This window comes from Syngnathus floridae, chromosome 8 (genome assembly GCF_059516105.1).
Source record: "Syngnathus floridae isolate MCC-2025c chromosome 8, RoL_Sflo_1.0, whole genome shotgun sequence".
NCBI lineage: Eukaryota > Metazoa > Chordata > Actinopteri > Syngnathiformes > Syngnathidae > Syngnathus > Syngnathus floridae.
The window spans coordinates 2,427,718-2,442,329 of NC_142420.1; the positions used below are offsets into that span (position 1 = coordinate 2,427,718).

At 40.2% G+C, this 14,612-nt stretch overlaps 2 protein-coding genes across 3 annotated transcripts; both read right to left on the minus strand.

The window, feature by feature from the left end:
• Window positions 1-73: 73 nt before the first annotated feature.
• LOC148393925 (immunoglobulin-like domain-containing receptor 2) lies at window positions 74-8,768 on the minus strand. 2 transcript variants are annotated; one of them, XM_088382599.1, is made up of 9 exons: window positions 8,610-8,768; window positions 6,396-6,719; window positions 5,202-5,321; window positions 3,506-3,562; window positions 2,133-2,279; window positions 1,869-2,057; window positions 1,522-1,723; window positions 676-1,282; window positions 74-377 (listed from the first exon to the last, which is right to left on the minus strand). In XM_088382599.1, the coding sequence occupies exons 1-9, from the start codon at window positions 8,680-8,682 to the stop codon at window positions 342-344; spliced, it is 1,755 nt and encodes a 584-aa protein (XP_088238725.1). In that variant the 5' UTR covers window positions 8,683-8,768; the 3' UTR covers window positions 74-341. The 2 variants fall into 2 exon arrangements, with proteins under 2 accessions (XP_088238725.1, XP_088238726.1); XM_088382600.1 differs by lacking the exon at window positions 3,506-3,562.
• A 455-nt stretch (window positions 8,769-9,223) lies between these two features.
• On the minus strand, window positions 9,224-12,340 carry LOC148393926 (cell surface A33 antigen-like). Its single transcript, XM_088383189.1, has 7 exons — window positions 12,195-12,340; window positions 11,642-11,808; window positions 11,015-11,228; window positions 10,775-10,939; window positions 10,392-10,508; window positions 10,042-10,165; window positions 9,224-9,948 (listed from the first exon to the last, which is right to left on the minus strand). The coding sequence occupies exons 1-7, from the start codon at window positions 12,244-12,246 to the stop codon at window positions 9,300-9,302; spliced, it is 1,488 nt and encodes a 495-aa protein (XP_088239315.1). The 5' UTR covers window positions 12,247-12,340; the 3' UTR covers window positions 9,224-9,299.
• Window positions 12,341-14,612: the final 2,272 nt, after the last annotated feature.

Consider the following 14,612-nt stretch of genomic DNA (forward strand, 5'->3'; position numbering starts at 1 on the left):
AACTCAGAGTTTCTGTAGTGGCACTAAACACTGTTCTTCTGCGATCTTAACATGAACCCAGCAGCACAACAAAAACATGACACACTTTTATTTAAAGAGTGCAAATAAATTCTGCAGAACAATTGCAAGTTTCAGTGTTTCCAAAAAAATATGCATCAATACATTAATTCCAACACACAAATACAAATTGAACCTGAGTTGCATTGGAGTAATCGTCAAACTCTAGCATCCATAGATGGAGCATTGGCAAGGTCCTTCCAGTCTATCAAGTCAATAATCTGGCGCATACTGTACGGTGGAAAGGGCGGAGTTAGATCCAACGGGCGGGTTTGAGGCTATGGTCACACTATGAGAGTGTTCCTGCTCAATGTTGTGCTCTGTCGAGGAAATAGAGTGAGAGCCACGTGTTAGAGGCCATGCATTCATGCTGGAGACAGTGGAAATAAGTAGCTTGGGCTAATAGCAGATCATTGGAAAATATGGATGTTAAATAGGTAAAGATTATTACTCAGTGAATGCTGAGAGATGATGAAATGGTGGATTAGAAAAACAGACTAATATTGCATCACAGCATAAGACCCCATGAAATGCAAATATGTATTTTTTTAGCAGTCAAGATGTGGTGGGAGAACGCTGTAGACCGGATGTCAGTTTCTCCTGCTACAAGTAACTCACCAGATTGTGTCGTCTGTCTTTCTCCTGAGGTGGGAGGGACATCCCCTGCTGCGACCGCACGTGCGAGAAAGACCTCATGGCAGGCTGTGCGGGGTCACATCGCTCGGTTCTCGCAGATTCTCTGGTCCGGTACCAGCGCTCCGCCTCGCACTCGGAGTACGGAGGCAGAGGGTCATCCTCTTCGGGACGGTTGCTAGGTGAGCGGCTGTAGTAGCTGTTGCCGCCCTTGCCTCTGGAGCTGCCTTTGGAGGGAGTGTCACTGTCCTCATCCGGTCGTGGGTCACCTCTGTCACCTCTCGCTTTCCTCTCCATCACGTGAGTGAGGAAAGTGCCATCGTAGTCCCTGTAACAGGGTGTTCGGGATGTGAGTTCACCATCCCATGTGCCTCTTCTCGTCCGTGGCAAAGGGCTGCCACGATCCCAGCTGTCATCTTCATCTCTATAGCGACATCTCGGAGGAGGGCTGCAATCCCGAACAACAAGGGGCTCGGCCCGACGGCTACGGGAATCGTAAGAGCGTGCAAAATCCTCCAGCTCGTCCAGTGAGGCAGTGCGTCCCCTCCTACTCAAAGGCTTCCTCTGGAGGTGCTCCGAGTGAGCGTTCCATCTGTGGGAATGGACGCGACACAGGGTGGTTACATGGAGGTCACATGGATCAGAAGATTGACTCCAAGTGTTTTGCACCTCCCCCAACGGCAATGATATGTCTTCTTCTTTGGCATCTTCACAATCATTTCTTTCAAAAGACGGCTTCATGCATGCATGCCGGCAATGACTGAATCAAATGGTTACTATGCCCATCCCTAGATTTTGAAGTTCTCCATAGGCAGATGGAACAAACCGCACCTCCTGTCCAGTTCGTCGTCAGAGTAGTTGTCTCGTTCCCGCCTGCGTCTTCGGTTCTTTGAGCGTGGAGGCGCTCTGAGTGACGATTCGTCGTCGGCGTCGGCGATGGGTGGCAGGGCCTTCACTTGGACGGTGTGGTAGGTGTGTCTGAAATCTGCGTTCCCTCCCTCATGGAGTGAGCTGAGTTCGGACAGGCTATTGGCTGTTCAGACAAATGATGCAATTTCACTTTACAGGAACAGACACAGCCGCAATCAACCCCGGTCACCTTGCTCCACTCATCCCTGACACATATGGAATTAAAGATGTTCATGAACGTGTGAGTTAAGTTTTGATATGACACTTACTTCCAGCGAGGTTATTTTCCACAGGAGGTATAGAAGTCATGGAGGGGATAGATGCAATAGTGGTGAGCTTTGGGTCCACGTGTGATGACGGAGCAAGAGGCACCACGGTCGGAACACCAGGAATGTAGTAGGGGTACATTTGCATTTGGGCGGCCGGCGGGCTCTTCGCCTTCTTCCCGGCCTCGTATACTGCATGAGGAAAACGTGCAACTCAAACGTTGAATGCAATTAAAGGGCTGTTGGAGATGACATCAAGTTACGTACAGTGTCGAGGGCAGCAGCAGGTGTCAGGGCAGCAGCAGCACCTCACGTAGCAGCAGCAGGAGTGTGGGCAACACTGGCACCAGCAGATACCCATCAGCAGCAGGAACAAGATGCTGCCCAGAGCCACGCAGCCTACGAATGCCCATTCTGTAAAACACACAGAAACATACGGAGATATGTGTTGTCTGACTGGAGCATGAAACAGTGTGCCTATTTATTTTTGGACATATTCTGAGATGTTCCTTTTGTAAATGAATGCAATATTTAGCTCGTAATACACAAGTATATGTACTCATATCTAGATATACCACAGGTGTCAAATTGTGTTTCAAAAGGCAAATTGTGCATCAAATTCGTGTCATTACTAGAATTGCAAATTGTTTTCACTGTTAATAATATCTTTGATTTTAAATATTTGACCAGTTTTTACTTGTCTGATTTGAAAATGAGTTATTTGTCAGTTTGTTTTGTAGCTTATACTGTATATAATATAAGGTGCTCATACATTTTTTTTTTTGGGGTTGACAGTCATAATGGCCCTCCTCCTACAATGCGGCCCGCTCTCTCTCTCTCTCTCTCTCTCTCTCTCTCTCTCTCTATGTATATATAGTTTAGACGTCCAGGGGGCCCAACGCAAATAAATGTCAAGCCCCCCCCAAGAGAGATCAATGAGACAAAATTTGACTGACTCAAATTAAGATTAATATGAAAAACATTAACAATTACACAGTTTTACATAAACAGTTGCTCCACCTCCAACTCAGTAACAGCATCTACACAAGTGTAAAAATACAACAGGTTAGTAGATCGATAAATAAATAGAGGGAACAAATTGGCAGTAACAGTATACACACACACACACACACACACACACACACACCCAGGTTAGCAAGTCCATCTCACAGTTAGGAAGGAGGGTGTGGGTTCGATTCCATCTCCGGCTCTTCCTGTGTGGAGTTTGCACGTGTTGCATCATGCCCCTACTGTACAATATTGTGTTTTGTTGTACTTTATTATATCTTGTACGGCCACAATTTCATGCGACTATACCGTACCATGGTAGATTACTTCGAAAGTTGTTCCGGGCTGATCATGTGATCTGAAATTCGGGCCCATCACATGATTTACAGCAGCTCAATATCAGGGCCAAAAGATTGGTTTTAATTATCTTCCAAAATTGTAAGTCATAAACTGACACCTTCCATTCATCCATCAATTATCAACACTCCTTATCCCGTTCAAGGTTTTATTTGGAAAACATTATTGTCAAAATATAGTTTGAATAAATTGACGAGTGAGTAAAAAGTAAAAAAAAAAAAAGAATGCAGTAAGCAGCGAAGCAAAGAGCTGAAGAAAAAGTGTTGAAAATGTACCTGGCATTATCTCCACATCAAACTCAGGTAGGATATCGGCCTGCTCAGATGTCCTGCCTGTAGAGAGATGTCAATAAGTGGGGAAGGTTCGCAGAAGGAGCAGGAAGCATGAGAGGCACTCATGTAGGATCAGGCCGAATTTGGAGCAATTGCTCAATTCGTGGTCCTTCTGGTGTGTCTGCCATGTTCTGGCAACATACATATTTGTGTGTGTGAATGGGTGAATGAGAGAAATGGACTCAAACAGTAAACAGCATTTTTACTCCCCCCCCTTATCTGAGGAACACCTTGCTTTTTGTATGAAAGAACAAAAGGGGGGCTTCTCAACTATAAACTGGGGCACAGTTTACGGCAATTTGCCATGGGAAGTAATATAACAACGGTCCTACTAAATACTATATCGCTACAATACACAGATTTAAAAAGAAAAACCAGCAGGCAAAGATGTTCATAACAGACAAAAAAAAAATTGGATGCGGCAAGTCGCTGAAAGAAAGAGATGAGGCAATAGAGGAAAATGTGAGCAGAGTTGGCAAGGCAGAAGGGGGAAATGTAGCCAAAAGAAAAGTGCTTAAACAAAACTGAATACCTTTTTTTGAACATACACAATGTAGCTGGAACTGAGGAAATCTGTGAGGCATGCATGATTCCATTAGCCTTGCAAGCTATGCTAATGCTACGGCGGGAGTCGCATTGATTTATGAGGCGGGGCAAATCAGAGCGAACGGACAGTTCAAATGATTCAAAGTCGAAGAAAATATCCACCACTTCTTTTGAAATAAATGCTTCCTGCTGGAGTTTTAACACTTGTGGACGAAGGAGCAGAAAGCAGTCCGTGGTGTAAATTGCAAATACGTTTATTTCGAGCAATTAAAAAAACAACAAAAGCAAGCAACCTAGTGATTCGTTCTCATCGGGTGATTACACAAGCAAGAGTGCCCATGCCACTTCTTTTGTCCTCCACTTTCCTACGCTCCCTCTTCACATCATCACCAGCTCCTTGAAAATGAAGCCTGTTGGCATGGCGACACTTTTTCAAGTATGGAAACCCCATTTCTCTGTGGTAGTGGTTCTCAAACTGAGGTCCCTACACTTTAATTTGAGGGTTAGTATTGGAATAAATTGTCGCACCTTAGCCTGACCAACAAAGCTCTCACACAATTATGACAATGATAATTCATTTCAAATTCATTTCACTTTAATTTTGTTTATTTCAGCATTAGAATTTTGAAGGTGTCCTGGATTAAAAAAAAAAAAAAAAAAAATATATAGCCATAGCCACAGGTACTCCGGATCAAGCAAGCTCCAGGGAACTAGCGCTACCTGCTGGTTGATTAAAAGTACTTGTGGCTTTAGCCAAACTGTGGCAAGGGTTCTATTTTCCGAACCTGGATTTGACCCCTCTGCTTGCACCCAAAGTTCAGTAAAATAGAAAGGCTGAATGGAGAATAGGTGTCAGTCATAGGATTATGTAAAGAGTCTTTTGGTGGTCTCTACGGAGGCTATTTTATGTTCTCATTTAAATGCTGAGATTTACATTCAGTGCTCTCAATATTGCAGTTGAAAAGACAGAGGGGGCACATCAGCTAATAATTGTTTCATAAAGGTCAACCAAAGCATTATTATCAGATTTATTTCCCCTCTTTTACTCATTTTTATGCAAGTGTTGATATAGCTAATGTAGCATTTTTCCTACCTAGCACCAGTAACTCCAGCTGGGCCTCGTCCGTGCCTTCCAGGTCGTCGGAGACGACAACTTTGCAGAAATACACTCCGCTGTCACCCCACTGGACCTGCCCGATACGCAGGTCTGCTTCTGCGTGAAGATGCGAAACCAAGTTTTAGGAACTCATTTGATTGACAAACAATGAGATGTTCATATGTAATCATGATTGATGCCGTCACAAGAGGTGGATAGTAACATTTACTTTGTTACATTTACTCAAGTAAATTTTGGGATAAATTGGGTATCTTTTAAGAAGAAATTGTAGTTTTACTCCATTACAATGTCATCAAAAATGACATTTGACTTGATTTCACCAATCAAATACAGCCTGGCAGTCACATGAGTGCTCGCAGTCTTTGCCAAAGTAAATCAAAATGTTTAACTTGATCAAAACTTCTTGGAGACATGAAAAACTGATTGTTAAAAAACTTTATGTCTGGCGAATGTTTGCAAATGTTGGCATCCTTGAACTTACCCTGATGAAAAAACAGCATTTGCTCAAAAGCAGAAGTATTTTCCTCAGATTTTTTTTCCCAGTTTCATTGATATAACATTACTAACATTGTTCCACTGACACCTGCATATCATTGCAAAGATAATGTGGCATATTAGTGTATTATGAGAAGACGTGTGCCTTTTCCTGATAAGGGTTGGTGTTTAAAAGGGCTCCACAGTTGAATAGAAGTCATATAGGACGTTTGTATTCACAAGTGATTTAGGCCTATTGTCAGGTAAATACAAAAGGCAATGGATTGAATGGATGGATTTATTTAGGGCAGTGATTCCCAACCAGGGTGCTGTGGTAAACTAGTGTGCAGTGATATATCAAGTAGGTCATGGCTTCCTGCAATTATATCAGCTCTGAGTTTGATTTAACAGGTCCGATTTTCATAAATAATCATTTTTACATGTTTAAGTAAGTTTTGTTTTTTTGTGGTGTGGCAGCAATTCGCGTTTGTAGATTATAATCAATTATAATTACATAAAATAAAATTTGGTTAATTTCATATTTTTACCAGAATCAAGACTATTTTTTGATCAGTTGGCATGTGTTGTTTTTTTTTTCTCTCTCTTTTGGCAAATTATTGACCAAGCTAAGGAGTTGAAAATGACTTGCTTAAAGGTCATGCTTAAAAACAACATTAAAAGAGCAAACAATATTACTGTTTATGATGGTGATGTCTCTGTTCATGTAGTGCTCCGCCAGCGTCATGCTCGATCCTTGCGATGAAGCCACCACCCGAACGGTGCGACCCCGGTCGGCACAGTCCAGGTGGGACTTGTCGACCTGCTGCGCACTCAGCAGACGCTGAGGCAGGTTGAAGGAGTCGCTGGTCCGATCGTGGCAGTAGGACTTGTACCACCACTGCACCACCGGCGCCTGATTGGAGGACGTCTGGTAGTGACAAGGGAGGACCACCGACTGGAAGAGCATGGCGTACTGCTGCTTCTCCGGCACCATGACGTGCATGCCATCACACAGGTACACTGAAAAAAGACGTAAGAGTTAGCTGGTGTTTTTGTACTATCAAAAAACTAACCACGTTGCACCTGAACAAGCAGCCTTGGTAGATAACTTAGATAACTCCGGTACCAAAACAGAAGGCAGACGTTCAGTGTGTGTTGGAGGGGGTGGGGATGGGGGGGTGCTTGGGTCAGGAGGGTTAAATTCCAATGTGTGTGCAGGGAGTGGGTGCATTAGGAGGGAGTATAAAGAGGCAGGGGGTAGTCATCACAGTGGGAGGGGGTGGATGGAGCGAGCAGACACTTGTGACTGCATTCGACCGTGTTAAGTTAACTTCAGGAGGGGCAGGAAATCACTGTAAACAACTCCTAAAGACGGGAAATGAACAAAAAAAGGAGCAACCGCCCATTAAAGTCATACCTGATCGCAAAGTCAGTATAAAATCACAACACGTCACTTAATCATGAATGCCTCGTATGTAGTTTCACAATGCTTGAGGTGAGCGAGCGCTGAAATTCCTCCCACGAGTCTTCGCTTTGTTTCCCATTGTTTGTAAGCTGCACCCCCCCTTCTCCTGTCCCACTTGAGGACCAGAAAGGGGCAGGAGTTTACTGCGTGGCAACCAATGAGAAGATCAGGCCTGGCCCAGCTGCGCATGAACAGACCAAGCGACCGCTGAGGATTAATAGCGAACCGTTACATCCCACGAACGGAGTCAGCAAGTGGAACGACTATGTCATTTCAATTAGACGTTAAGTATTGTTTAAAGCAAGTGTTATTCAGCAGCTTTCATAAAAAGTGCAATCGCAGCAAATACTTGCTGTTGTGCTTAGACTTTAAATCAAGGTTTCCCAAAAAATGGGGTCAGAAATTGGGATTTTCTCTCAACAAGGTGATTTTATGAGTTGTGAATCAGGCATATATATTTTTCCAAATTACTTTTTGAGTCATGTTAGTTGTGTTCTTTAGGGATGATGGGAAAGCTAGTTTTAAACATGAACACCAGTGACAAAGCAACATGTTTCCTGTCAGTCTTTTCCTTTGCACGTTTCCTGCTTTTACTCCGTTGGACATTCCTTCATATTGAATCATTCAGTGTAACAAAAACTTTATGCTGATAAGACTCGCAATGTAGCGCAATGTTGGATAAGGGAAAAAACCCCCACATTGCTTTGAAAATACAGAATGATAAAATGTTAAGAGCTGTTTTTAAGGTGCAAAAACAAGATATGCATTGTATCGAATCATGTTTGATGATGGATGAATCATATGAAGTACATTTGTTTCAAATTATCTTTGTTGGATACAAATAAATTAAAAGTATTTTATAATTGTACAGCAAAGCTATACTGTAGCACAAATAGATTTTGTGTGATTCATTGTAATGTACTTAAAATCATTAGGCAATACTTTTATAGTTATTTAATAGTAATTACTCAGTATAGAGGGTATTTTAGTATTAAATTGTTATAAAAAGTCGTGAGTATTGATTTTGGACAGTTAAATAATCAAATTATTTAAAATTAAAATTAACATATCTTTAAATTAATGAGAATGCGGGAACAGAGCGGGCAAATTTATGAACATGCTAAAAATGACTAATGCAGAAGTTTTTTTGAATTTGTCTCTATTCATTATTCGTACGTATTCATAAAACGCACACAAATCCTCGAGCATCCACACATGGCATAACGCTATTACGGGAGTTTATTATATAGTTGCCTTTATAACTATTTATACATGCAATAAACAAGTTGAAATTGGTAAAAAGCGCATACTAAACAAGTTCAAAGAAGCGCTTTGATTCGAATCATCCAATGAAACGGTTCAAAGAAGCTTCAACCTGTTGAGCTGATGTTGTAAAGATGTTGCCATTGAACTATATCAATATCAAACAAAACTATTTCACTTACCCAAAGCTCCTACGAAAACAGCCAAGCGATTGAAATTCATCATCAGGCCCGTTTGTCGGTCAGGAATAAGCATTTATTCGCATGTCCATCCGCTCGGTCGTCGACCAGCTGCTGTTGAACGGAGGAGTGACTCTCCGAACACAACGAACTAACGGGACGGACTGTACCATTTCAACACGAGTGGGAGGGGTGTAGAAACGCTTTGGTATTTTGTCATGTTTGAACTTTTTACCTCCGTTTAACGTTGCGAGCGTGTAGTTGTATTTATGTGTGTGTTATTTTTAGCATTACTGACGTTTGAAAAAAAAATGTTGAAGTGCTATTTCCATTTTTGACTTTTTTTTTCAAATAGTTTGAACTCCCCTTTCCATGTTGTTAATAATAATAATAATAATAATAATAATAATAATAATAATAATAATAATAATAATAATGATAATAATAATAATAATAATAATAATAATAACAATAATAATAATAATAATAATGTTATTTTTTCGTCATTTTTTTCCCAATAATTTGACCCACAAAGAGAGCCATTTACAAATAGTAATAATAATAATAAGCAGTAAATTGAACCTATGGTGTCAAAAACAGGCATGTCGAAAACAAAATTCGACATTGAAGAACGAATTTATCAATTTATTTTTCAAATTCATCAAATACAGAAGCGAGTAATCATGGGCGTCATTAACGATTCCCACCATAGCGGCCTGAATGATCGTCAAGCCTGTCGCGACTTCTTCTGTAGTCGCTCCGTTCTTCCAGGCGATCTCTACTGCCACCATAACGATCACGCTGCTCATCGAGCCTGTCGCGACTTCCTCTGTAGTCGTTCCGTTCGTCTAGGCGATCTCGGCTTCTTATATAGTCGTTCCGTTCGTCGAGCCTGTCCCGACTTCCTCTATAGTCGTTCCGTTCTTCTAGGCGATCACGACTTCCTCTGTAGTCGTTCCGTTCTTCTAGGCGATCTCGACTTCCTCTGTAGTCGTTCCGTTCTTCTAGGCGACTTCCGCCGTATTGATTACGATGATCATCAAGCCTGTCTCGACCATCATGGTCTTCATCGAGCCTGTCTCGACTTCCTCTATACTCATTTCTATCAAGGCGGTCCCGACTACCATGGTATTGATCACTTTGACGATCCTGGTCTCGCTCATTCGGATATCTACCACTATCAGAACCGAGATGATTATCCTCTTCCGATGTGATACTTTCCATATTGTGACTATTTTTAGCATCTTTGTATTCCGTCTGCTTTGTTTTAGCATTAGACTCTTCATCCATATATTGACTTCTGGCTTCAGGATCATCTATAAATTCAATTTCTTTGGAGGACCTGAGTCATCAAGAAGAGAAACAAGAAATCATTAAGCGTTGACTGATGGTTCCACTTTCGTATTAGACATATTGAGGACTAAACAGGACATACCGTTCAACGTCCTTGTTCTTTTTAGACCTTTTCTTGTAGCAACAGAAGATGAGAATGCCAAGAAGAATAACTCCAGCAACAACACCACCAATTATACCTCCAGTGGCTCCTAAGTTCATGCTACCTAGAGTGTGGAAGAAGGTTGAAGATGTTTTCTTCTATTTTTAAGTCACTGACAGTGTGCCCTGCTATACTCTATAGGTGCTCCTGCTAGCCAGGAGTTTAAGAGGTCAATTTCAAGGTCAAAATATAGGTCAATAGGTCAAGTTACTAAAATATGCACCAATCTTCGAAATGATTTGGAATCCATGTTGAATGCCCTTTCTAATATCAATTGCGTTGACACTTACTGGGCATCACTGCTAAGGTGAAGTTGCAGCTGTCGGAGCCAACTCGATTCGCTGATTCGCAGATGTAGAATCCGGAAGTCTCTCTTGAAATATTAAACAAGGAAAGTGCCCCGTCCTCTAAGGTGAAGATAAAGCATTTGTTACATTTTGTAATCATTTACATCGTAAACTGCTTCAGTTGAAGCTCCTCATTTGTTCTCCATCAAATTTGATGTGAACATAATAAAAGTTCTAACTGTGTAGTTGATGATTTCTGGAATATTTGAGACCCTTCTCAGCAACGCAGTAAATTCCATTTCATGTTCTATGGTTATCGTCACATTTGACCTCTTTTCCTAGATGTACCACGTTGATCTTGGAGGTTTCACGATAAAGAAACGTACTCTCGGTAGTTTTGGGTGGAAATGGTTTGGGTATGTTTTCGACACTGTAGCGTTTCCATTTGTAGGTTGGTTTTGGGGAGCCCTCCTGAGACATGCAGGTGAGGGTGACATCGTGCCAATATTCTGCTGCTCCCTGCAGCCCGCACAGAGGCTTGGAGGGAGGAACTAAAACATGAAGATAAAAACATTAAGTCATAAATGATCAGACAATGACCAAAAAGGCATAAGAGTTCTTCTTACCCAGCACCAGCAGGGAGGTGGAGGCCGCGGTGGTTCCTTCATCGTCATTTGGTATTTTGACGCTGCACTGGAAGCTCCGACTGTCGTGTACAGTCAGCTTTGTTAAACGCAGTGTGCTTTGTTCTTTGGCAACGTCCACTTCCATGAATGCCCGACCCTCATATGCGGGTGCGATGTCAACTGGGTTGTTTAAATAGTAGGTGGCCACAGTTTTCTGGAGAATACACATTCGAATAATAATAACAATCCCAACTATAATAATAAATCAATGAATTTTTAAATTAAATTAACTGGCATGGACAAAAGAGTTAAAAACATGTACATAGATTCTCTTAAAATTAAGCTAGTATTTCAAAATGTACTCATAGATTTGTGGTATTAAATTTGACCCCAAAATTAAATCATGTCAATATATAAAAGCAGCAGTATTTGAAAAGAGTATTTTAGAGCACCCTGAAAAACTTGTAAATGTTTAAAAATGAGGAGTTTAATGAAAACATATGAATAGCCTTTTAAATTATAATATTCTGGAAAACTGCTGTAACAAAATATGTTGCATTTATCTGCCTTTTACACAAATTTGGCAAAGGCAAATGAAAGGCAACGACATTTCAATTTATGGCTCACCATTGGATCGTCGACCACATCAGGATACGCTTCCCATGTGAGAACCAGAATGTTAAATTCACGGTTTGCTGGAGTAAAGGAACATGTCAGAGTAACATCTGCTCCATTCGTAGCCTCATATTCGTCCTGTGGGATTGAAACGTGCAAAGTCCTGCAGGCAGGAAGCACTGAAATGAAAGTGAAACAAGTACATTTCATTTTGAAACACTTGAAATTAATGGACAGAACATATTGCATCGTATTAAATTGAATTGTGATATTGGTCACACATATAGTCCATCAAAAAAAAAAAAAAAAAAAAAACATGCAAGTTCTGCATCAAGCAAATTTTGAAACGATTACTCAAAACTGTTTTTTTTTTTGTTGGGTGACGACAATATAAAATACTTAATTCTCTTTTTTTTTCTGGTTTTGGTTGTCCTCAGCAATAAAGCAAATCAACCTGCTTCCGGTTTAGTGGCAAAGCGAGCTGATGATTGACTCGGATGATCATATAATCAAGGTGTGGTGTGGATTTTGAAAAAAAAAAAAAAAAAAAAAAGACAGATTGTACCTGTTAGTATCAGAAGTAGATTCCGCCATTCAAGTCGCTGCTTTGCTGTCATTGTTTGAATCAATGGATGAAAGTGAAGTCCTTGGAAGAAAAGGCTGCCCGATCTTCTTGACGATCGCTCAGTCAGATGTGGAGTGTCAAACTCCTCCAGGTAATAAGTGAACTGTTATAGGTCATGTGACACCAAACAACCAATAAGGCTTTCACGGAAACTCCTTCAGTACACAGTCATAAAGTGAAACCTCAAAAGCAGAACACAATCTGTTCTGTGATATGAAAATCATCCTATTTTTTTGGAGGGAGGGACATAGAGAAACTAAGTTACAGCTCAATTTTTGCTATCACAAAAGTCCTACAATTCATTTCACGCACATGTACTTGCTGGTGTATAATAACTACACAATTAAATCAGTTTGATGAAGTTGATGTGTATATAATTCATATTTATTTGATTGTATTGCTCATATTGTGCTGAGCAGCCAGACGCTTACAGATATAATGAAAAGTTCCTTATCTGGGCTTATGGCTATTACACAAAAATGATTAAAAAAAATAAAACACACTTGTAAGATTCTCAATAGTCTTAGGATGCAAAGGATTTGCTGAGTATTAATTGTCTTTAAGGCTAATCATTTTGGTTGAACTTTTGGGCCAAGCAACTTTGAAAGTTCCTCGTTTAAGATTTTGTCATATATATATAAAGAAGACTGAATATTATCTGTAAATATATACTATGTTCAATTAATATCCAAGCAGGACACTTTCCAGGAAAATCATTTTAAAATCACATTTATCTTGTGCTCTGGCTTTGCCCTACATACCCCAAACTATGCGTGTTAACTTCATAAAAACTATAAATAAATAAATAAATAAATAAATAAATAAATAAATAAATAAATAAATAAATAAATAAATAAATAAAAACTCTTGAATCTTCATTGAACACTGTGAAGTTGTCTGTATAGACAACCACCCCTTTCAACGATTTATGAATATGTTGCTCTTCCTCCTTTTGACCTGCAGGGGGTAGTATTGGACCAATAAAGACGCTCTCTGACCAATTGTTTCACAACTTTATCAGGGAACCTGCTTCTATACAGCAGATATAAAAACACCATAAATGAAGTTGAGTCATGGCAGAGGCCTTGATCAGGTTAAAGGTTGAAGTGATAAGGTTAAAATATGTTAAGTGAAACTCATCTTGACACTAACTTTCATTTGAAGATATCCAGCATCATGTCTTCTTTGTAATATGTCTATTTTTGGCAGTGCAACATGGTTTAATTCAAGGTGTAGAACATAAGATATATATAATTAAACATATAGGAATTGTAGCTATTTTTATACAAACACTGCTTATTTCAGAGGCTCAAAAGAAATATAAAAAAATATTTGATTGACAATCCTTTGCTGCAACTGTCTTCAGTTGTTGCATGTTTGTGGGTCTTTCTGCCTTAAGTTTTGTTTTGAGCAAGTGAAATGCATATTCAATTGGGTTGAGAACTGGTGACTGACTTGGCCATTCCAGAATATTCCACTTCTTTGCTTTAAAAAACTACAAAAAAAAGTCTAAGACATTTTCTCCAACTTTACAAGCAGCTTTCCTGAAAGTTTGGGTTGAATTCCAAATTGTTCAATGTCAGATGCACATGAAAGTGACTTCGCTTTCTCATTAACTACAGTGTGTTACACGCCCTCTGTGCCAAAAAGTAGCACTTGGGCCTGGATGACCCTTCACCCCTATGATGAATACTCTCCTCAGTACATTGTGTTTGCACTCTGTCGCCTCCAAGTTCCCATCAAATAGCTCTCCCACACTTTACTCGTCTTATATAATATGCTGTGACCAAAATGAACCACGATGCCAAAAACCAGTGTGACAAGTAAAGCGTGAACTCTTTGCCCTTTAAAGATACACAATATATTCGAATGTATAGGTAGGTCGGTCTAATTATTGCACTCCGAGATTATCTTTAAGAGATTATAAAGCCACATTTCGGAGTATACCAATCCAATGATAAACCACAGAGCCATCGATGTAGATTATAAAATTGACAATGGTTAGGAAATGCTGATTTAAGTTAGAATCTGATTTGCACACACACTTGTTGCTGCCTTCAAAGGAAAGAAAACACAAAGGATAGTATTCCACTGACCCTTATAAAATGTTTGTTTCACCCTGAGGTGTTATCAGCTCCAAGAGAGCAAGGTAATTGCATTATGTCTTGACCATTTGGCCTTAAGAGAAACACGGGTGAATAATCCTGCAGACTGGAGAGGTAGAACAAAGACTGGAGTGTTTTATGTATATAAATGTGGTGAATTTGAATATTCAGGATGTTCATGATAAGAAGATAGAAAGAGAAGATGGGAGGACAAACACATGTGCTTCATTTTATGAGGGTTATATTTGACGTC